The sequence below is a fragment of the Calidris pugnax genome, unplaced genomic scaffold (genome assembly GCF_001431845.1).
Source record: "Calidris pugnax isolate Ruff unplaced genomic scaffold, ASM143184v1 scaffold95, whole genome shotgun sequence".
NCBI classification, from domain to species: Eukaryota; Metazoa; Chordata; class Aves; order Charadriiformes; family Scolopacidae; genus Calidris; species Calidris pugnax.
Window position 1 is genome coordinate 9,704,410 of NW_015090885.1, and position 24,886 is coordinate 9,729,295.

The 24,886-nt window shown below is 36.0% G+C and overlaps 1 protein-coding gene across 3 annotated transcripts; it reads right to left on the reverse strand.

Moving 5' to 3' along the window:
* Positions 1-372: 372 nt before the first annotated feature.
* On the reverse strand, positions 373-24,124 carry ZNF654 (zinc finger protein 654). 3 transcript variants are annotated; one of them, XM_014947392.1, is made up of 8 exons: positions 23,983-24,124; positions 19,260-19,341; positions 16,520-16,655; positions 12,222-12,424; positions 11,300-11,439; positions 6,457-6,598; positions 2,437-4,750; positions 373-2,072 (listed from the first exon to the last, which is right to left on the reverse strand). In XM_014947392.1, the coding sequence occupies exons 3-8, from the start codon at positions 16,620-16,622 to the stop codon at positions 2,065-2,067; spliced, it is 2,910 nt and encodes a 969-aa protein (XP_014802878.1). In that variant the 5' UTR covers positions 16,623-16,655; positions 19,260-19,341; positions 23,983-24,124; the 3' UTR covers positions 373-2,064. The 3 variants fall into 3 exon arrangements, with proteins under 3 accessions (XP_014802878.1, XP_014802876.1, XP_014802877.1); XM_014947390.1 differs by having other exon boundaries at positions 12,213-12,424; positions 23,983-24,122; XM_014947391.1 differs by lacking the exon at positions 19,260-19,341 and having other exon boundaries at positions 12,213-12,424; positions 23,983-24,122.
* Between the last annotated feature and the right edge of the window lie 762 nt (positions 24,125-24,886).

Here is a 24,886-nt window from a genome sequence, read left to right on the forward strand (position 1 = left end):
GCCTCAAATGTCATACAAAGCTCTGAAAGTGGGCTAGTCATCAGTAATGTAGTGCACACATACCTGTGATCATAATTTTATAACCTTTTACGTTAATCCAACTCAAAGTTAAGGCAAAAATTTTCCAGAAGTCAAAAGAGCATGATTTTGAATTTGTGTTCTTTTTACCTCCCAGGAGGGGAAAAGGAAGCAGAATTAATGCAAATATCTGTTTAATTTCACAGAGGATTATTAGCAGAGGCATTACTGATCTAAGTTTAAGTTCCAGAACTACTGAACAGCCTATTTTACAATGAAACCCTTAGGTTTGCAAGTGTGAGCCATTGCTAACAATGAACAGATCTTTTTTTGTACCTCTTGACTTTTTTACTCTTTTTTTTTTTTTACGTATCTGTTGATTTAAGCAAGTTGATCATCTTATTATGCCATACAAGCATTGTGATGAACTATTCGGTAAGCAAACTAGCTGAGCAGGAATGGCTGGTCTTCGCTGTCCTACGTTTCGGTGATGACTCCATCTGTACATAGCAGTTTTTCACCACTATACCCTCCATGCCTACAATCACATGAACTTTTTCAGCTACAATGAACAGGATCCCAAATAAAATATTTTTAGGTGGCAAGACAGTATAAGATAAATTAGAGGATAAATTAACACAGTAATTAGACAATGTGCATTTGCCACACTTCTGTTTCGGGTGGGAAGACCAAAAACTACAACAGCATCTTTTTGGTTTCCGAATGTCCTGTATTTCAATGTTACATATAGAGCTGAATGACTCAAATTTCCCATCTTCACATTTTGATTGTTTCTATGAACAGGGAATTTTGGATAAAGTGCTTAACATTTAAGTCTAAATCCTTCACTAACTTCTGGGAAAGGCTATCTTTTCAAGAGATGCTACTAGATAGGGTCGTAATGTGTTTTAAGGTTGAGTTGACAGATATTTTCTCCCTTCCTCTAGAACGTAAGTAGTTACAGTACTGAGTTGTGACCTACTACCATTAAGCAGTATCACCTATGTGAAACGGGCTCTTCCTGATCTTTTTTTTCCCCAACTTGACACATGCTCTGCTTTTGTCTACCTTTTTTTTTTTTAAAACAGGAAGCCTTCTCAAGTTTTTTCAGTCATTCCAACAGCTGAAGGACCTCTGTATTGCCAGAAAATTAGTTTAACTCTACCCTGTAATGCAAGCTAAACCCCCTTCACATTCTGTATGTGTTTCAATCTGCTTCAATCTTAGTCTTCCCGCACGCGCAGCAGATGTTTTCCAGGACACTCTCAACATACACATCTACCACAGCCTTGAAAAGGGCTTCTCTTGCATGCCTCTGATTTCCACTGTGCATAACTGTCACACTTGGGATCACATCAACTCACGTTTCCTTGCATGCTCTGTACTTCAAGTTTTTGGCTATTCAAGCGTTCCATCCATCTTAGATTTCTTTCTACATTCCTCTTTTTGGATTCTGAGTGTAAGCTGATGAAATGAGCTCCATGCTTTAGAGCAGATAATGGAATCATATATTCAAACTTTGCAAAAAAGAACACATGTTCCTCTATACATTTCTTATCCATATTATAGTAACATAGCACCTTCTTGAATGACTCCTTCCCAGCTGTGTGGATGGATACCCTTTAACCACACGTTTTCCAACTAAAGCAGCTTTGAGAATTAGCTGGTTTTATTTCCATAAGGCAATTAATACCTCTGCTTTCTCTACCTGCTCAACTGTATGCCTTATTTTCCTTAAACCTTCACGCTTGAAAGACTGTGCCGCTAAGCTTCAATCACACATTTGGAATGAATGTGGCTTTTTCGGATAACTGGTACTTTGGGGATTTTGTAGCAACCTTTCTGGACTCAAGACCTGCAGAGCTCCTATTATTCCTCTGTGAGTTTTGTCTAGAAAATGTGCTTTGTCTTTATCAAGGTCATGTTTTACTTTAGTAATTCGAGACTGCTTTATGATTAAGGCCAACTGGGAAACGAACTGATGCTTCTTCATGTAGTGTTTTCTTACACCACTCCTCGTTTGATACTTTTTCCCACAACATTAAATCAGGCACCTGTAAAAGAGAACGCACTGGGATCAAATTTTCTTTAATCTAGAACATGTTTTTTCAACATGTTTAATTTCAAGCATGCAAGGAAACACACACAGAATTACCCCCTTCTGTTTTATGAGGTCTTTTCTATTAGATTTGCCTACCAATTCTGACAACCTCATTCGTACTCTAAACAAGATGTCCAGTATAAACTTCCAATTTAGCACAATATTGTGATTTAACTGTCTTAAGATCTGGCATACTACAATTGCTTAGAAGTTGTGTCTGCCTTACCTATTCCATCAAGTTGCCTGTTTTCAAAGACCATTTCCTAGTTGGCATTTACCTCCAAACAAACCAACCCAGAAGGACTGTTAAGACTTACTTTCATCATCTGAATCGAATCCAAAGAGCGTCTGACACTTCTTTTGTGCAAGGTGAGCCTCAAGTGCTTCTGAATTACAGTAGATGGTCAAGCATTTGCCACATCTAAATCTTTCAGTTGTTTTGCTACAAAATTTATCTTGTTCAGAATGTGCATCTACTTCATCAGTCAAAAGTTTTCTACGTTTTGGCATGCTAATGTATCGTTCATCAAGATAACTTGGAGGCAATGGTCTAACATACGGTTTTGTTAAGATGACACCATACGAAGTATTCTCTGTCTGATTTGGTTTAGAAGGTAATTGCGAGGCAGCAGCATTATTTTGTGGTATATCATGACAATTCTGTAAAACCGGTAACACCGACCCATTTTCTGTCCTTGTTTCATCTGCCACTCTGTCCAAAGGTATTTCTGAGGACTTTGATGATGTCTGATCTAGGTCACTGTGCCCATTGACTAGTTGGTCACTAACAACATTACAGTTTTCAGAATTTGGCTGTATCACAGGTGTCTTTTGGTCTATCAAACTTAAAACTGTAGCGTTACCCTCAGACGAACTTTCATTTCCGTTGTGAATTACATTATTTGCTTTCTTCTCAACACTTTGAATATAAGTCTTTGGTTCTGTAGAATCCTTCCTTGACTTCCAAGTTGGAATTGGTAAATCTACAGTTTCTTTTTCATTAATAGATTCATCATCATCTTGGTAACTACAAAGTTCTGAAGGATCATCTGAAGAATCTTTTTCACTTGCGTCTTCTGAACATTCTGGTGTTTTATTTAAATAATGCTGAGCCTCATGTTCATAAAGCAAAGGGAGCTCCTCAAATAGCTCACAGCACTCTGCAAAATTGCATCGAGCTTTAAAAACACTATGACTTTTTGTATGTTCTGCAAGCTCAGTTGACAGCTTAAATCTCTGATTACAATTAAAGTGTAAACAAAAGTAAACATTTGGATACACATGTCTCTTCAGGTGGTCTATAAAATGTTGGGAATCAGCAAACTTTCTCTGGCAGAACCGACATTTTCCTTTATTCCATTTCATTATATGCTGCTGCACCTTCAAATCAGTTGGATGTGTTTTTCTTGCGTGTTTATTGAGGCATCTTATCTTTTTAAACACTCTAGCACAACCATTAGCAGGGCACTTAAAGCTTCCTTCCTCGTCCATTGCATTAATGTCTTTTTGAGGGCAAAAGGCTCCATTCACTTTATGCAGAATAGGCGAGTCTTTACTGGAGTTCTCATCATCTTCAGGCAAACTTTCTGTACTTAGAGCGTCAGGAACATTATTGAAACAGCTGTCACTACTATTCTCAGTAGCATCGTCCTGGTCACTTAGATGGTTTTCGACTGCATCAAATACCTGTTCTGCATTCTCCTCCTCCTCTTGGACCACTTGGTCAGCACTTGGAACTATTGCAGTCTCTGGTTCATTATCTTTGGAACCATCAGAATTCCCATTTTCAAGAGACACAGAAACATCAGAACATTCTAGTTCATTAACAGCAGGAGCCTGCTGACCAGCCTCAAGAAGTGCAGCAAGATGTTGCCTTTCTATCTTCCTGACATGATTCCTTAAGTGCTTCAGCATAAGTCCTTTTTGCCTGAACTTTCTGGTGCAAAGTACACAGGAAAAACTGCCCTTTTTTTGGTGAGCTTGTGCATGTTTCACAATGTGACCACCAAGAAATTCCTTGTTGCATATCACACAGCGGTGCCTTGGTACAGTTTGATCTAACATTTTAGATGCCTCAAGAGCTTCATGGTTCTTTTTGGCATTACCTTTGGACTGGGCTTCAGAGAGGTCTTCAGGGTCAAACTCCCCATTGCTTACATCTGTTGAACAGACACGTTCCTCACTCAGAGCCCTATGCTCTGCTGTCTTCTCTGTATTTGCAGTAGAGTTTTCCAGTGTACTTTCACTTAAGCCAACAAAGGCTTTATCCCCCAGTAATGCTAAACAATTCTGCTTGATCATCAAGAAATTCCAAAACTCAGGATCAAAAAACAAACCTTTTTTCAAAATTGGAAGCAATTCAAAACGGACACGGTTTTGAACAGAACTAGTGCACTCATTGTATTCTTCATCTGCACATTTATATAAGTGTTCAACAGTGTAGTAAGATTCCAAGGTGCGCTCAAGAAAAAAGATTGAAAGAGCACATATTCTGAGGATCTCCAAGTCATTTGGCAGAAAATGAGCAATTGCTTTATAAATAAGACTTTTCATGTTGGGATCTTCATGGAGGTCCAACTGTAGGGCACATCCACATATCTCAACACATATCTGAAGACCATCTTCACCAACCTGCAGAAAGAAAATTACAGTGTAGATAATTATAGAGTATGCATAACGGTATTTTCCGTATGAGCTTATAGAATTCTGCAGCTTGAAAGTAAAATAAAAGAACAATAGACCCACAGGAAAAAAAAAAACCAAACTGGTATAAACAATGCCTGAACATCAATATCCAATGTATTTATATTAATCTACTTGCAAAATAATAGTTAAGAGTTCAGAAAGCATCCTGCTAGCAAACTTCATCTAAAGGCATCTACATTTTAAAGTAATGCTCAAACAAGACTATAAAATACAGATACAAAAATGCTCAAAAATATCATCTGGTTCACACTGAAAGGTATACAGCTACTGTCAACAAAGCTTCAGATACTTTTGCCACGTGCAGTTCTACAGTTAAGTCCAATTCATTATCTGGGGATATAAAACAGGACTGCAGCAAATCCCATCTGATCTAGCAGTAGCCTATGTAATGGACATGCAGACAGAAGATGTTTCATACTATAATTGGATAGTTACTCTATTTTGTCCCTGTTCTAACAGATTTAACTTGCATTGCATAAAAATACAAGCTATAGAATATTGCCCTCAGTTTTGAACAATGATCACCAGAGAAACCATAACAAGCCATAGCTAAGTATTTTACAAGGATTGAATTTTAGAATTGACAAGCTATCCTTCCAACAAACTGAACTCCTATTCCACACTTTGGGCCGTGAACATGTAGCTCTGAGAGATGATCAGAGACATACAGCCCAACATGTAGCAGATTAGTGTAAAAAGAATTTCAGGAAGTTTAGAAATAATTAATACCTACCTATATTTAAATGTGTGTTAACAAATACATACAATGCTCCATATGTAGTGGTTAATAAAGAAAAAAATAACATTCAGATGTTCTTTCAGAAAAGAACAAAGAGAAGTTATTCACGTCACCACAAGTATTTTAGAATACATACTGAGATAAAAATCTTGAACAGCAGCAAATCATTGCATTTAGAACTGTACAGCAGCACCCATGACAAACTAATTTATAATTTATTTGGGGCACAAAATACAAAGGAGGTCTGTTCAGTCAGGTCAAAGATAACAAACATTTGTTTGGAAACAACTCGCACTCCGGTGTACAAAGTATTGCACGTTACCATCTTTTGCAGATGTTTGCATGGAATGGTATAAAACAAACAAGTGAAGCATAAAATACAGTGCAGTTTTCCGAAGCAAAAATATTTCTTCTCCTATCTTAGTCTAGCTTTTCCTTTATGTTACATTAAGCACCTCTTCAGATTTGACTAGAACCGATGAAAGGATCCAGAACCTAACAAGGATTAAAGGCAAATACAATAGCATTACACAAGTCCTATTTCCTTAAAGGAGTCAGGCTGGGAAAAAAAAAACTTGCTTCCTGTATTTTAGTATTAATTTTCCCGTTTACTTGTAGAGGATGACATTCCTCAAACTTACTGCAGACAGAAAGAAAAATTCAGGATTCAGTAAAAAAAAAATAATCTTAAACATACACAACAGATCAAGGGCAATCATAACAGTAAAGCATGTTCTGGAAGCTGACAGATTTTTTACATTAGTATGGTGGCCTTCCCTACCGCTTCTTAACTTTCCACAAAAAGTAGCCATTACACAATATAAACATCACTTCTCTTTAACTAGTGACAAAAAGAATGCAGGGGGGGGTAAAACAAATGAATAAAACTTACTTCATCCTTAATGACTTTCATGAAAGGGAAAATTACTCTGACATTTGTAGCAATTCTTAAAAGCTGGTAGCACTGGTCAACAAATACTTGTTTTGATGGGTTAGATTTAAGCTGCAGTTTACTCCAAATGAAGATCAGGTCCCTATAAGAACAGAACAAAATATTTCAGTTAGATTGAGTTTTAGAACTCTTATCACTAAGCATGATGCATTACTAAGAACAATTATTTGCATATACTGTAGCTAAAATCATATTTGAGGGTGTAATACCAATCTAATTAATACCACGAATGTACACTACATGCACAATGGAAACTGCAACTTAATTACTTTGTTAAAGCACTCAGGGTATCTCCTATCACTGAGCCAATTAAATATTCAACAAAATATTAATGTATTCAGCTTAGTATCGGAGAACTGCATAATAAAATCAGATGCTACAGTATTTAGCCCTTAACACCACAGGCAATAAAACATCAGGCTGAACAGCAAGCTCTGTGCTCTTGGGATTTTGACTTTCAGTGCAAGAATGAGGAGTCCTTCAGGAAAAGAAGTGTTTGAATGTGGAGAATGTGAGCATTGTAGAAAGCTAGCTTCTGATACAGCCCACTGACAGGAAATATTGATGTTCTCCAGCTACACATATTACAACACAATTTTCTGTTTTTACTGCTGTCATCACTGGTCTTTCTAGCCAACATGCAGCTACATCAAAGTATCAGGCTCTACAGCTATTCATACATTTCTATGATCTTCAGCCAAATAACATTTAACTGATACAAGGAGACAACAGAATAGATTGCTAGACCCTGCAGCAAAGCTCTTACACAGGTAATATGTTTAGTCTATAAAATATAGCATATAGCTCATTGAAATTTACAGTCCATAAGTTCTATACACTATTAATTGAGAGACTTGGAAAGGCAACTGGACTTAACTTTTAGTTATAAGAAAATTTGCCAGCACAAAGATTTTACACAGGAGTCAATGTAGGCAGAACCAGGCAGATGTCCCACCAAAACACTACAATGAAAACAGGGGACCAATCGACTTTCACTTTTCTGAAGGAAGACACTTCTTTATTCCACCAGCCTCCTCCCTCAGAAAACACAAACCCAGTTAGTGATAAAATATTTGGCTGATCTTGCAGAGTCTCTAGTCTGTGCCAGATACAAATCAGACAAACCTGAGATTACGCTTGTCTAGTAAGGTCAGCGCCTGCATGAAGGGAAGTGACAGAACTGCCTATGACAAAACATCAACTTCACTTTTAAAGTTAGGACAGCTCTACAATTCTGCTTAACATTTTAAGAGCTAGACAAGAGAGCTTGATTGTTTTCTTCCAGAAACCCAAGAAAACTGAGGTTGAAAGAAAGATCAAACATACATGGGGGAAACTGTGAAAAGAGTCCTATAAGCAGCTCTGCCCACAAAAAAATTAGTCTTACAGGTTTTCTAAAGATAGAAGCTGTTCACCTTTGGCTTTATTAGGCTGGATTTCTAAATTCTTTAAGTCTTTGCAAGCTTCACGTACAAGTTTGAAATTAACGCACCAAACCATTCATTAAAAAAAAAAAGATCAGTAAAAATCTCAACCTGAGGTATGAAAGAAAGAACTGAATGTTTTTGCTGTTAAGAGATACAGCAGTTAAATAACACAACTTACTCTCTGCTTTGTCTCATACTATTCCAGAGCAAGCCATTTCTACACTAATCCCAGAGAACCTGAAAAAAACTCAAATTATTCTTCTGAGAGATTAGTGCTTAAAGTGGCTTGCCATGTGTTCAGACAAGTGTGATGGCTGGCACAAGGAAAGAACTGAAAAAGGAATGGAGAAAACTGAAAGTAGAAGGAACAGCTCCATGGGTGAAAAGCAAGCTGGTAAACCATTTTAACCACCATGATGTAAAACCACCCTGATGTAAAATAGAGTTTTAGTCTTAGCCTATGTTGACACAAAAGCTTCTCTCCTCCTCAAGCACATTTCTGACTTTGATAATCATTAAGGATTAAAGCATTCTTGAAAAGCTGATTGGCCTCTATTTCAACCACTTATATGCTTTAATGCTTTTAATGCTGGTTAGCAGCACTTGAGATATTTCTGTGCCACTAACCACAACACAAATGACAAACTTGAGATAATGTAGGCAGGGGTAGTTTTCCATTTGCTTGATTATTAATGGCATAGCAGTATAGCACTCAATGACACTTAATTCTAGGATAGTATAACTTAGTTCACACTAAGGCCTGTGCTTATACAATTATAGATATGTGTTGGGGCAGCTTAAATTGCTACTATGAGGTCACAGAACTTGGTACCTCTTTACCAGAGGCAACCGGGTATTCCAGCTTGTTAATGGCCCACAAAATACCAAAACCATTGCATGTCTCCATCAGCAACTTAAGAGAATGGCTAAGCTCACTCTACTTTAGCTAGATACGAATCCTTTCCTATTGTTAAGTAGAAAGTCCTACCTTCCCTTGGGTACAGATAGCACACTTTATCAAAATGTTATCCAATTCACAAAAGTTACCTAATGGCCAAAGACTGATCAAGCACAGGAAAAAAATATCTTTGACTTACTGAATTTACTGCATAGGAACTACTTGAAAAAAAAAAACACAACAGCATTTAAAAATTGCCTGGCTATGCCTGTTCCATCAAAATTTTGGCTCTCTTCCTGAAGAGATACCACTTTTTGATACTAGAAAGTCATTAATAACATCATTATGGACTGATCTCTTACCAATACCTTGGACAGAAATATTTCTAGTAAGACAAGCACAGTTTGCTTTGAGATTAGTTTGTAAGTGGGCTTTTGTTTCAGAAAAATAATTCAGATCACCTAAATCTAGGGTATATTCTTAATATCAGTGAAAACAATAGGAGTTTTGTGACAGAGCTGCTTAAAGTCCATTTTCCTCTGAGATAATGAGAGCTAATAGCTTCAGCTTGAAGATTTTATATAGGTTGCTTCACATGAAGCGGTAGCAAGTATCTATTTACAGTTTTCTAATCTATTTTGATATCTTTACTAGTAGTGTTTGATGCTAGATCTGGAAGGTCCTCAATTCCAAACAAGGCAAGATAATTTATGTTGTGCTGAAGATGTTTAAATCTTCTCTATGGAAAAAATACACAATATAGGTTAATTTAACCAGGCTCCTACTTCTTCAGTAATTTGAGTTACAGTAGAGTCATGCCTTCACAAACTTTGTTCCAGTTTAAGTTATCTATTTTGCAGATTTCTCTTGTTGGGTACACAAGTGTTAAGGCTCAGGATCTGTAAAGAACAAAACAGCTATTCTACCTGCACAGACATAACTGCTTTGAACTCTTTCAAATATCCTCAAGTTCTATATTCTGAACAGAAGATTAAAAATACTAAGAGATGCCAAAAAGGTTTCTTTGATAAACAGGTATCAAACAGTACTTTAGTCTCTTCTGGCACTTCATTTTTCACATCCACTTTGCCAGAACATAAGGACAGAGATCTTGTTTTGAATAGCAATTTTCAAAACGGACTATGCAAAATTTATTGATGAACTGGATAACAGCAAGGTTAACATGTTACTACAGCAAAAGGTATAAAAAGTAGGTTTAATTCCAATATTTGAAAATAATTTCTTAAAAGACTGACTCCCTGAAACAGAAAGCACTAGCCACATAACTGACGTACAGGTTATGTAAATATGCAAATTTCCTGATAAGTAAGAAGTCAAAAGGTGCAGCATTTGGGCAAGAATCGGTCACACTGGATTCCATTCCAAAGCTGGTCACTGGGCTCACACAAATTATGTACCCTTTTTGTTGAATTTCTTTATCAGTCCTACGGGGACAGTCATGCCCTCCTTTTTCTGGACAGACTGAATGAAAAATGCCACTAGGTACTGCCAATACATTGCATTGTGAATATACGTCATAATCATAATTCCAAAGGGCGTGATTCATTGCAATCAATTACCCAATAGTTAAGGAAAAATTTATGAACAAACTAAGCATTGTCATGTTTGTCCTTTATTACTTTCCCAAAAACAAAGGCATCTTACATTTCAATTCCCAGAAATCGGGGAGCAGGGAAATCCTACATATATTCTCAACTCCATATTAAAATTAGTTACACAGATTAATAAGAAAACAAAATCAATCAAATCCTTGCTGACCAAGCCTTTTCGCTTCAACTACATAATGAAAGAAAGAAATAAAGCATAGTTTATCAAAGAATGCAAATGTTACTTTAGGTACAGAAATTATACAGGCTAAACAGAAGAATTATCTTCCTTAGCCATCTTTTAGTCCTCAGAATGATGAAATTTGACAACTCTTTAGAAAATGTTTTCTAGAGAACCACCATTTATGCTATGGCTCTGTTACTGAAGTAAAAGTTTGCATAACTCATAGCACATTTTCACAATCATATATTCTCTTTTTAGACACATTGGTGACATAGTACAGCTTGGTTATTATAAGCAGTGTCATTTAACTAGCAGGACAGCAAATGACCTGCATTGCCAGAAAGTCTACAGACTGCATATTGTTACACATTGCTAATAATAAATGCCATATTTATAGGTATTTACACCCTTAAGTATGTAAAGGCTCACCCTTCTGTTACTTTGAAACAGTTAATAAGTGTTATGTACTATGTAGGCTACCACCTACATGATTGCATGTAAAAAGGCAACAGGCATAACAGACGTACTAAGAATGTTTAAAAATCATGTTAGAATGTTTTTATCTGGTATTTTAAACTTGAGCTACACTTCAAAGTTAGATGGGTTTCATTTTGGCAATAAGCATTTATTATCTGCTAAGCTGCTTCACCAGAAATAAAGTATTTACCATATACAATACATGTCCCCATTTTGAAGCTGTGGGACTAGGAACGATTCACATAGCTGTAAGGCTAAGGTAGTCTTCCCTTCTTTTTCAGTGTTGCAGATGATCTCAATTCCACTCTTGCAATCAGTCCTCAACAAGTGCTATACAATTAAAATAAAAATCATTTTAGATAAGTTTGCTAACACAAAATAAAAACCTATCAGACCTTGCTTTATTAAAGAAGCAACCAAAAACTTCGGGAGTTGCTATTGACAAAGGATTTCTTTGGAACAGCTTTTGTGCAGGTCTGTAAGTAAATATTTTGGAGACACTTAGAGCTCACTGATATTTCTTAGAGTAATGACAATCAGAATAATTGCTTGAGAAATTAAAGACTACACAAAAGCACTTTTTTCCATGACAGAAGCTTGCTCTTAAAACAAGGTTAAGAAAAGCATTGTTATCTAGTAAGTACTCTCAGTGGTAAAAAGTAGGGTCACATGCAGCTAGAGTGTCATTTTACATACGGGGGCACTATTAAAAAAAGCTTTAAGGCTAACAAAACTATATAACGTACAAAACACTGGATCGACATCAACCAGGCTCAAGTGCTTTTGCTAAAATAATAGTCAATAGTAAAACAGTCAAAACACTCAAGTTACAAAATATTAATGACTCAACCTATTTAGGGAATATATCTGCACATAAACTTGACCAAAAAAAATTGCATTTAGGTCAACTAGATTTGTAGGCTCTTAACACTTAGTGCTGGCTTAAGCTTTGCATAGTTAAGTTAAGCAACACTGCTGCGGTTCCCTGATTTTATGACATTTGGTTCTACAAAAACAGAGTTCCATATGCTCCACTTGACAACTTGTATATACAGTAAGTATAATGTACCACTTCATTAAAAAAAAAAAAAAGGTATACTAACAAACAATACCTCCTGGAATAGCTGATCTTCTAATGGTGACATATAAAGACAGGTGAAAAGAGCTTGATGGAAATACAGATCTTTACTGATATCTGGATGATTTATGCAAGATTTGATAAGAGCCATTGCCTCAGGGATGCGTTCACAGGCAATAAGGTATCTGGCACGTAGTTCAAAGAACAGTGGATTTTCAGAGCTTAAATATTTGTTAACTGTATAGAAAAGAAAGATTTAAAGGCAATTAGAATATGAAGTCCAAACAACAAATCTATTTAAATGTAATGTTGTTTTTACTAGTGCAAGGTCAACAAATAATATTTTTAAAAGGGTCTGCTAAAGAATCTATCAAATATGAATTTAAATACCATCAATAATCTGTCCTTCTGCTTGGAAACAGAAATTGTTATTTTTCTTATACCAGTAATCTAATTCAGTATTTTGTTTCTAACAGATAAAAACAAGTGCTGCAAAGGATTAGTAAAATATACACTATATAAAAGCAGATACGAACATTTTCAAGAAAGAAAAATTCCTCCTTTCTCAGCACTGGAATCTGGGTGGTACAGGACTGACAACACTTCCAACGTTATAACTGTTAACATTTAAAACAACTTAGGATACTCATTACCCATTAAAATGGAAGAGCTCGGAGTGGTGAAAAAGTTTAATACATTACACATGCTGTTGCTTTAAGTAACTTTGAACACCTTGATTTTACTTAAGTGGAAAATATGCTTTTTCTTCCTCTAAAAGTGCTACTGGGCACAATTCTTACATCTAAATCCCTAAATACCTTTACAATCTAACGCTGGATTTCTGGAAATCTCTTTTTCAGATCAAAAAGCTAATCTTAAAGCTAACATTCAAATGAAATAATTTGACATCTGAGATACTCAAAATACTTAAGTATTTAATGAACTATGATGTACATAGAAGACATGCCTCAGGATCTGTATTATAAAAGATCATACGATTCTAGTATCTCTTAGGATTAAAAGTTAAAATATCACTCAAGGCTACAAAAAACAATAATGCTGCTTTTATTTTGAGAATTGTTTGCATCTTGTCAAGTAAGTGCACACTCTGAGGTGTCAATAGTCTGTTAACATTTATGTAATGTATTCAACAATATGGCCTGATCTTCCTCTTATATTCTCAACAGCTACCTTAAGAGAAAGAGTAAAAACTCCACAGTTTCTAGTGTGTACTGTACAGTGTTTCATATTTTAAAAAAGAAAAAAAGAAAACAGATTGTCAATTTAAAGACAGTGAAGGTAAGAAGTGCGCATGGGAAGTTTATACCTTAGAAGGAACCTGTATTGTATATTATAAGCCATTTAAAGTGACACTTAAAAGGATTAAAAAAAGATAAAAGTGGTTATTGAAAACCACAACCTGAACAGCCAAGAGAAAATTTTTTCCCAAAACAAAGATCACTTGTATAACAAGCTCTCACTTAAACTTTTTTTTTTTAAGAGGACACCTGGTTTGAAAGATATTCTTTAAGCTCAGAAACAGATTTCTCTACCATCTTTATTTTTACACAAGCTAATGGATTATTTGTTAATGAACACTTAAGGAATATTATCCAAGGTGATAAAAGCTTTAAGGTCCACTACAAGAGAAGATCTCATTCTCACCATCCATTAGCACTTCTGGGTACAAACATAGTGAAAACGAGGACTGAAAGAAAAGCCAGTGTCTAACAGTGGTCATTAACTGCAGGAAAAAGTGATCATACAGAACAATCCTTAGAAGTAAAGGTGCCTCTTTTTTTGGAATTAACATACTCTACGATAACAAACCCCATCATCAGTGTCAGATACAAGCGTTACCCAACAGAATACTGAATATTCACATTGAAAAACTAGGCTAGAAATAGTTAGCTTTTGTTACGTGCTAACGTTAAGAAAATGTTGCATGTCTAAGAACTGTCTGTAACAACATTTTCCCTTAAATGAGTGAAGATTGCAGCTCACAATACAGGTTAACTTGTTACATCATTCCCACTTTCTATGTGGAGAACTCTTCGGTCAGTACGGCCCTCTGCTCCGTAACTAAGAATCCCACCTCTGACAGCACAAGCTCCCAGGGAAGGGGAGGGGGTCTCTTACATTCTCCAACACTGTTTTTAAACAGCCTGTGAGCTCCAGCTACACCACTGGCAGGATTGTGCTCCCTCCCTGTAGTAGAACGTCCTCCTTACCCCCTCTCTCCTAACCCCTCAAGCAAAGGACAACTGCTAACTATAGCAGCATTTAGCCAAGTCTGTGATACATTAAAGAAGGCTTGGGAAAAACAACATCTATTCTTGTCCAGGCAGCGTGTGCGGTGCTTTGCTTTAGGGCGACACATGCCAACCATCAGCTTAGAAACTAATTGACTGCTTACATCTGAGTGTACCTCTACAATATTCTCCTCTAAATGTTCACAGTAGGCCGCCTTATTCTCCCTAATCTATTACAAATTTACTGCTCCTACCTTCCAACCCTGCTGTTTTTCTTTAAACCCAAAGGCTGCCTTCCTTTTCAGTCATCTTGAAATAGACTGCAGCATCTCAAATTATACTACAATTCATGTAAAGACAGAGACAGCAAGGTTTGTCTTGGCCTAAGCTTCTACATGTAATTAATGAAGCCAAGACAGGATTATGTAGTTCACACAGTACGTATTTATCAAACTGACTTTTGCAAGTAATGGTTGGTGAATCAGCAATAATAGCAGTTTTACTCATTCAAAATTGCGATCCCTGAGGGAACTATATGGCCAACTTTCAAAATACACACCAAGTACTGCCAGCCTGTAAAGCAGCACAGAATATTTGCCTTGCTTAAACGCCACAAGAATCAGATTTTAAAGGAAGTGAGACAAGAAAGAAAAAGCTTCCAAAAGATATTATCTAAAATAAAATGTTTGCCATTGCAAACGTGATATGTCAAGGGGGTGCATGGGGTCATCAGAAGATAAAAGGAGGAAGAACACCTCCACAGAGGGAAAGGAGATGTGGCCTGCAATAAAAGGAAACAAAATGTTCACCTAGTGACATCAGGCAGCCTTCACTCCTACTCTTCAAGGTTAAAAGTAAAAATCTTTAATCTGTTGCCCATCATATAGAGGCTTCATGATGATCAAGGGAATAATTAAGGCAAAGGAATAAACTAATTCTTTGCTGGAGAGATGGAGATTGAGACCTAACTTCAGACCATGACCATCAAAATTTCTAGAGTTCGGCATGTGATACATAGCAAATCAAGGACAACCTTTGTTTTCACTTAATTTCTGTAGGTATTTGACTAGAAGTTTATCAGAGATTTAATAAAAATAATGGGTAAACTATGTTGCTCAAGTCCTTGCTTCACAAAAGAGAGACAAAACAACTAAGACTATGTAACTAATGTAACTTAGTTATTTTAATGTGCTATCAGAATACTTTCTCTGGTTAAGGAGGTAGCTCACCAAGCTGTTCTGACTTTATCGTCGTCTTCCTCTCTATACAGAATGACCAGAGTGTCATAAACACAGTGATGAATTTGGATCATGCATTACACCATAGTAACTACAGAAGAAATAGGATTTTCTATCCCTATCAAATAGAAACAACTTTTAAGAGCTCCTCTATGAACACTGCTAGCAAATGCCTCACATAAGATATTAGTAAAGACTTTGCTGTACATTAGATATTTTCCCCTTATGAACTTTTCATTGACATTCTGGTACTGTTTGTTTCCACGCACTGTTAAAAATGCTGTTTTAGTTTGCAGCCTGAACAGAAGTCTTTCTCCTACTCCCAAGTCTAGGAATTACATAAACAGAAAGCAGCTAAGAAGCGTAGTTGCAGGCCTCATTCTAAACAGGGACAAGGAACACCATAAGGCCAAGTATTTACAATTTAAAAGAAAAATTAAATGAGTCAGAGTACCATGATACAGAAATAGCTATCAGGACCTCCCCTGATCATGTTACTTCAGTGGCCTACAGGAAGTCAAGTCCATGCTCTTTCAGGGGTTGAACACCTGGATTTGGTAAACTCATTTTATAAGCAGCTGCTCAGCGGCCCTTCTACCTAAATAATCTGATCTCTGCACTACAGAAGTAGACTTAAACTACTAACGAAGACATTGAGTGGCCTATTTTCAAGCACAAAAAGGGACCAGAACATTTTACTACAGAAAAATAGTTAAAATATGTGCAATGCCAGCTGACAACACCTGACTCCAATATCCAAAAAAAGCATATAAATAACACATTTTTCAGTACTCTAAAAAAATAATAATAATAAAAAAAAATAAATGCGGTAAATGAAGTACCCAAGTCCTGTGATACAGGCTTTGCTTTAAGAATTGCTTGTAATACTGGATCCTCCCATGGTCCACCATCTCGAATGATGCGAGTCACTAGTTCCAGGTTCATATTTCTGTATCTATTTAGAAGGTTCTGACATTCCTACATATAAAAAGAAAAACAATTAGAAAGAAGGAAAAAAAATCTTGTCTATAAACAAAATTAGGCCATCCTGAAATATGAAAACCTACACATGTTTAAATATCTCCTCAGTCAACAATTCAAGCTACAAATTCCTTTATTGACCGGGCCTACACAAAGCCCTAAAGCAACAACTTATATTCTCTAAAAACAGTAACAGAACTGTGGAAGCCAGAATGCTCATATCTTCTACAGGAACATAGCAAGAGTCTGTCATTTGCATGTAACAATGCAAAAACATCCTTCCTTGAATTAGAGACATTACTGGCATATTGTCTGGGAGGAGTCTTCACCTCATGCTATTCTGCACAGATTTAGACATGCTGACGCTGGATTTGTGATCCAGTCACGGTGTCTGAGTTCTAAGAGGGAAAATCTGAATTAAGGTATGTGAGTCACCAGCCCTCAAGCAACCATTTTTCACCAAATCTCTACAAAACAGAAATTATGCTTGCCTAAAGTAATCTGGAGTGGTTTGGCCACCCATGATTTACACATATGCCAGGTTTCGCGCACCTCCCCCCCCGCCCTGTTACTTGCTGGTAAAAGTATCAACATTAATATTCACCAACAGTACAATTTTAATTACAAGGAAAAGGTATCTAATTTTGAAACAAAGAAAAAGTGCAGCTGAAGAATGGCTTCTGCACACATAATCAACTTCACATGTTTTTTGCTGTAAATTCTTTTAGTTTCAATTTTTTTTTTTTTTTTTTTTTTTTAAGAAAATTTTTTTTTGTTAAAAACCAACACCACAAAACAGAAACAATTAAGTGCTTACAGTATTCAAAAACAATAACATTAGGACTTGCAGAATTATTGACAGAGTAAATAGGTTTTGAATTGGTAGGTAGTTCAGTCCTTTTAATTAGAATTTTGCAATTAAGTGAGGGCTATTTATAAAGCATAGGCAACTACTGTGTAGTAGTTTTCTGTCATTCTTTCTGGTGCAAATACCAGTAGCTGTCGTTCTCCCAGTAAATAATCAACCCCAAAATATACAGAAGAGATATCTGAAATATTGACTCCAATTATCGAGTTTTTAAAGAAGTATTTTACAGACAATTAAGTATGACTACCAGTAATTTTTGAAGTATTATGTTGTTTTGACTGCATACCTAATGGTGTTTTAAAAGGTGTCAACTCTTATGGCAATAGAAGAATTAGAGTCGAGGGTGGATTTTTCAACAGCACAAAGGATAATTGGGTGTCTGACTCATATCAAATCAATACAAGTTGAGTGCCAAGCCCTTTTTGTGCCTTCACTTATCTTCCTTCAGAAAACTAACTAGTTAATGCTCCCACTACAAGACCCAGTTGCAGCTCTGTGTACATTTAATATTAATTTCTTTTTTTTTTTTTTTTTTTTTTTTTTTTTTTTTATGTTCAGATGAATATGCTTTATGGTAAAAACCATATAAGCAACTGAAACAATCCTTTTCACTGCCAGTTTGGTTATACAACTGATTCAGAAAATCTTTATCTACAAAATTAAGATATTTTTTAATACATTAATTGTTTAAAAGTCAAGACAAATGAGAACCGTAATACAAAAGCACAGAAAAAAATATTATACATCACATTTTTTCCTAAATTCTTTCATGCTCATGGACTGTTTTGAAAAAGTACTTATTGCCAGATTGCCAAAACGTCCCATTACTCTTATACAAGAGGACATAACCGTTCCTGAGGCTGCTAACGCACTCCTTGACCGCCTTCTTCCACCAGTTCTAGTCAAGCATGTAACTGCTGCCGATTTGGTAACTAAGTAGTGCTGACATTAATTGTAGCAGCAGTAACAAACAGGTATGAACATAAAAATAACGAGATAGCTATTTCTCCAACTGCAGTTCCATGATCAGTATTAACTGAAGCAACAACCCTGTTTTTCATCCTTTCTTTCCCTACAACAAAGTTTCCTCTCATGCTGGCACAAATGCTTGTGTACGCATGCAGTGAACTCAACTCTCAACAACCAGTTCAGGTCAAAAAGACTTATCTGGCAAAAAAGGTCAATTTTTTAAATCCAGGATCATTTATCTTACGCAGTTGTATACAGCTGTACAAAACCTTGCCTCAGTCTAGCCAACAGTACAACAGTTTTAAACAGTACAAATTTATGCTGACCTGAAGAGTTCATTGAGACTAAGCTTCAATTTCAAATTAACTCTTTAAAAATGCAGAGGGAAACTTGAGGTTTCATGTCATGAACTGGTACACAACACTGGATGCCATTAAGTTCTTGCAAGATATAAACAAGCAAAGATTCTCTCTTTTATACAGGAAAAGCACAGAGTATGTCTTTAAGAAGACTGGCACTATAAACAAAGTTAAGTACGTTTTACTTAGTCTAAGTAGATTAAAATAGCAATACTGGTGATAAATGTACCAATAAATGGTCTTCCCTTCAAACACCCATTTTTTTTTTACCTTTGGGTAGAAATGTAAGTAAAGCAGCTACCTCCTTTCACTGTAATGTTCACTGTTTCCTCCAGGTTATATATTCACAAAAACTGTCTTTATATGTACTAAAATAAAGGTTTATACGAAAGTAGGCAACACTACCTGGATTGAACCTAAAATATCTTTCAAAGGATCTTCATAGAACTCATCTTTTCCAAAGAACAGCAGCAATTCAAAAAAACTCCTAAAAAACAGAAGTAGTGATAAGTCAACCAAACTGAAAATGCTCATTCAAAAAATGAAACTACTATAAGTCTTTCCACAGCAGTAAAACCAAAATTAGGACTGTCATAAGTTCTAGACCCATGCCCATGCCAGAGTCACTCTAAAAAGTCTGGCTAGTGCCAACACTCTCTAAATACATATTTCAAAAACTTTATGTTAGTCTGACATTTTGTGCTGGATTTTTGCAGTTAGACTTTCTCATACCCCCCCCAAACACAGTTTTCATCAGGCATCAAGTCGCAAATACAATACAGCTATAGATAAGCTAACAGGACCAAATCAGCAACAAGACAGATTATACATAAACACAATTTAAAATCCCTTCTGCCACACCTTTTTTCATAAATTCAGGATGTTTAGACTCACAGTACCTGCCTGATCTTCTCCCTCAAGAACTCTCATGTCCTCCATACTGCTGCTCCCCATTCACCATTATAAAAGGGAATCTTCCTCAAAAGCCAAAGCATTTGTCAGATATACAGTAATTTTGAGGAAGAAAGAGGATAACTGTAAAATTACTATAGCATATAAGGAGTTACGTTCAAGAAATAGTAACTTCACATGAATGTAGATTCCCAACAATTCCTATTTTTCAAGTATGATAAGCTCTTTCTACTACTAAAACAACATTTTATTCCATTTCAGTCTGTCTTGCTGTAGACCCACTGAAGTCTCTCCATGAAGATGCAGGTTGAAAGGTAATATTAATTTCATATTTCCAAATAAAAGCCTTTTGCTATTAATTTCATAAATCCAAAAAGACTTTGAAGATTATTTTCAGAGAGCTTTTGCACAAATATGCAAATGGAACTGCATTTACCTTCTTCATGGCATTCAAATGAATTCATTAAACTTCCATTTTACCACCATCAAGTTTTTAAGCAAATCAGGTCTACGTGCAGCAACATGAATTCACATGTGTTATCTCAAAAGAGGTGGTAGATAAGGGAAGAGGCAGGACTAATCCTTTCAACAGCAGCCTAGATTCAAACTGACCTCTGGCCTCCGTGTTTTCCATCATCTTAAAAGACTTGTCTATCATTTTATTTATTTTTAATACAGTGACTGAGACAAAAAATCCTGATAGCAGAATCAGAGAGGCTGGTAAAAAGCTTTCCAGAGCTCAAGTCAATTTAGATCTTCACTTACAGAAGCATACTTTCAGATAATACCTGCAACTCAGTCAATTCAATCAAAAACTAGGTAGTTGGATTTCATGGATCTCCACCCATTTCCAGTGCACCTGCTATTGCTTTGCCTTTAGATTATGAGATATTTAACTGCTATTTGAGAAAATTAACTATCAAGTACTGCACTAACAAAATCTGCGATTTCTAGTTGAGAAAAGTCATGAGAAGCAGGCAATAACTGAGCGATTCTCAGAGGGAAAGATAGTACTAAAAAAGTACTAACTAAAAAAGTACTTTCAGTACTACTAAAAAAGAACTGTGCATCTAGGGTGCTTAAGAAACAGGACTGAACAGCAAAGGCTTTGGTCTTGTAACAGAAGAAAATATGTATAATTTTCTTTAAGATTATTCTAGGCATTTTTCCCAAATGAACAGGGAAAATAAGGAGGCAGAAAGCAAGAAGGTGGAAAATTACTCCTGAAAGAGGTTCCAACACTCTTCCAACCTACAGGTTTTTGACTCAAGATCTTGCTGATGGCAATTTCTCTCCTGAATGCAGCATTTAGGCTTTTGTTGCAAGCTCTTAAAACAAAAGACAGATATTCACAAACAGCTGGACAAGAAACTCTTTTGCAGATCAATTAAATTCACTGCCATTATCCCCAAACATAAAATCAATCCTCAATACATTTGCAGATAACACACGAAGTATTCCTACAAGCCGTTTCATTTTTAATAACAGCAGTTCAAAAGAAGTTAAAGAACAGACCTAAGGCAATTTTTCCTCTCAGTAACATTTTCAGAAATATTGTGCATTGAAAGTTTTTAATACTCACAAAAACAAAATGAAGTTTTGTCTAGGAATAATGCAAAAGTATCATAAAATCAGCTTTCCTTTAGATTATGCTACAGTAATTTTTTTCCTAACCAGTAATAAGCTATGCCAAAAAAAGACCTAGAAAATTTAAGATACACATTCACTATGTTCAATGACATAATTTTTCTCCAGATTAGGTCTTAGAATCTCAAATATGGAACGAAAAAACAACTATTACCCACGTAAGTACTTTGTTTTGAAAAAACATTATCTCATTTTATGTTGATAAACAAAATTTTGCACCATACTTGACTCTCAGGAAAGGTCAGGCATGAGTCATGTCATGATCTGGAAAGCAGTCAAACTGGAACTTCAATAGTAAGACAAAACTAGTTATAGCAAGCAATGCATAAACCCACTTTTATTTGCTTTGACTGATTTAAGGAGAATAGGATCTCAAAAAAAACAAACCTAGAAATTTATAGTGGACAAGCGTAAACTACAGTTTTCTTCCCAATCAATTTACCTGCTCCACATTCTTATCAGACTAATAAAGGAAACTATCAAAATATTTATGTTTCCTCACCACCAGTCTCCATTCAGTTAAAGTTACAATAGTCAATTCCAGCTCGGCTCTGTTACCTTAAAACAGTCTGCAGCATTGCCCATCCACATTTACAGTCATCCATTTATAATATGATATTGCTAGATTTATCACATCACTACTTTGATATTAATGGCATCAGAAGATCACCTAAGACCACTAGTATGCTGGCACCATTATTAAAATTCCCCAATCTAAATGGTAGTCCAGATGCTACTTCATTTGGGATGACTAAAAAGGCTACTAAGTATAGGAAAAGCCAACAGTCACTACTGTTAACAGTTTATTGTCTGGTTACCAAGGAAATCTTACTCAAGCATGACAATACTGTCAGGCAGATTTTTGCTCTCCAAGAACTAAGACTTAATATATAACAAATTTTCAAAAAAGCATTCAAAAAAGATTCGAGCAAGGTTTCCCAGGTAACTGAAACTACTGTGTCCCAGGATCCCTTTATGATATCACGTACAAAACTATGCCAGTCAAACAGAGCCAGAAATAAAAAATAAGGTGGCATTCTAGAATGGAAGAAAATCTCCATGAGTAAACCCAGCTCCAAAACCCAAGACAGACAAGGGTGACAGGAACTCAGCGATCAATTAACTTCTAGATTATTAGCAAGTGACCACCCTACATACAACAAATACCCACATTTCTACTTTTGTTCCTCCCAAGCTTTGATATTTAAAAATAACAAAAATTTAAAAAGTGTGGTTTGAACTTAATGAGGTTTTTTGTTCCTAAAAACTGGGGGGGGGAGGGGAGGGAGGTGGAGGAGAAGGGGGAAAGAGGTCACCATGTTTTGATGTAACTGCTAGTCATTCTGATACCCAAGCATTCCAGTTTTAAAAATCCTGATCTCCCGATTCTGTAAGTAGTCCCATGTCAAATAGTTTCACACACACATGAAACAGTAAATCTGTTTGGTGAAATTTCACCAACACTTAAAGATAACAGATACTCTGCAATTGTGCAGATAAAGCCTTGACTCCTATTAACACTAATAGTTCAAGAACAGAAGAAAGGATAAGCAACTCAGTCCTCCTGACCAAGTAAATTAAGAGAGGAAGACTATGAGAATGTTTACTTAAATGACTAGATGAGGCAGGAGTGAGACATTTCCACACAAAACTCTGAACTGAGTAATCAAGTTGTATTTGAAAGCAACATTCAACAAGACAGCAGTTTAACCAGCTGGACAAATAAATCCAATGTACTCAAACCGAACTTGCAATAAAGCCAGCTTTTAGGTTTTGTCTCATCCACTGAGAGAAGATCAAGTACACTGCATCTCAGCTAAGCATATCTAACTCAAAAAATATATTTTTTTCTTCCATTCAACATTGAGGTTTTGAAACCTGAAAAGTAGGATTTTAGAGCAAGAAAAAAAAATAATGGGACTTCTACTTATCTACCGCTTATTACCATGACACTGTCAGCCTTCATGTGGGAAAACCACCAACGCATCAAGAAATTCAAGATTATAGCAAGATACATAACCTAACATATTGCAGTTCTTTGTTAAGTTGAATATGACTTTTGGTCAGTTAACTGTATAATAAGTCATCTCCATAACCATTTTGATGACTCAAACACACAAATCCATTTTAAAATGGACTCACTTATTAAACACTACACTAAATCTATCTTAACAAACACTTAGCTTATTACATCACTAGAGGTAGAACAGTAAAGACTTTAAATAACCTTAATTTACAATTATGTGCTGTCAAAGGCTGGTTTTCAAATGCTCTAAAATAAGATTTCCCAAAAACAAGTCTGTATGGTGATCACTTATTGCTTTAGACTATTCATTTTGCCAGAAAATCCTTATGACACAACATTGTAATATCCAACAAGGACATAAAAAGACTAAACTAAATTCTTCTTTTTGTATCCTCAGTTAGCAGTTCTTGGTTCCACATAGTTAAATCACCTGGTAAAACCACTTTTGAAAGCTCTGAGGATCTCCGAGACCCTAGTGCAATTATAGAAGTAACACAGAGTCTATATTGTAAAGGAAGTAATAAGAAAATAAGATGTACTTACAAAGCTAGGCTACTCAATACATATTGTACGTGCTCACATTCAGCTGGGAATGATACACAGGCAGACGTGAAACAACAGAGCGCCGTCTGAAGCACCTGAAGCTGAGGCAAAGGAACCTGCCATCTTCCAGCATAGTCTTCAACAACCTAATAACAAAACCATTGAAATACATATTACAATGGAAAACATCCTCTTTAGTCAGAAATAAGTAGTTAATACTGTACGTGCTTTATCTCCCTCAGAATTAGGGTTTATACCAAAAAACTTGACCATTTCGTGTCCAAAAAAAAAAAAACCAGATATACCACAAAGGACCTTCAACTGCTGTTCTCATAGGGTAAGGCAGGAAATACTTCCTTTTTACGTAGTATCACAGAAGATATTACACTCTATATTTAAACACAAGTTTTTATCCTGCAAGAAGATACAAATTAGTCTATAACAATATCCAGACATTCCATTCTAAAGCTTTCAAAGAGTGGAATGACTAGCCTGTGGTCTTCTAGCCTTTATGTCAGCAGAGAAGGGCACAAATACACAGTCACCCATTCTTATCTGATCAAATAAATAATTTTGGCCTTTTTTATCTACATGACAGAACTAAGGCTAGTTATGCCCCGATCTACAGTTACAGAACTGCATCACTATTTATAGAGAAACATGAAAGTGAAATATAGATGTTTTAATAGAGAAAATTGAGAAAAAAAACCTTGCCTGATCATCCAGCCACTCCTGTTTGTATTAATAAATGCAAATTTCTGGCACTGCCTTTTGTTCACATTGGGGGACTTGGTAACCCAGCAGCGGCCAATATGTCTACATGGGTATACCTACACTGAAGTCCTCTGAAAAGCCTGGTCCATTTAGAGCACTCCATGTATAAAGCACACAGCACCAAGTCAGC

Excerpts from the sequence above, each read along its gene's own strand:
- ZNF654 (XM_014947391.1), bottom strand. The coding sequence starts at position 16,622 with ATGAACCTGGAACTAGTGACTCGCATCATTCGAGATGGTGGACCATGG. Across the intron at positions 12,425-16,519 it reads GCCTGTATCACAGGACTTGG|TTAACAAATATTTAAGCTCT; the intron begins GTACTTCATTTA and ends TTTTCTATACAG. Across the intron at positions 11,440-12,212 it reads TATTCCAGGAGGTATTGTTT|CACTTGTTGAGGACTGATTG; the intron begins GTTAGTATACCT and ends TTAATTGTATAG.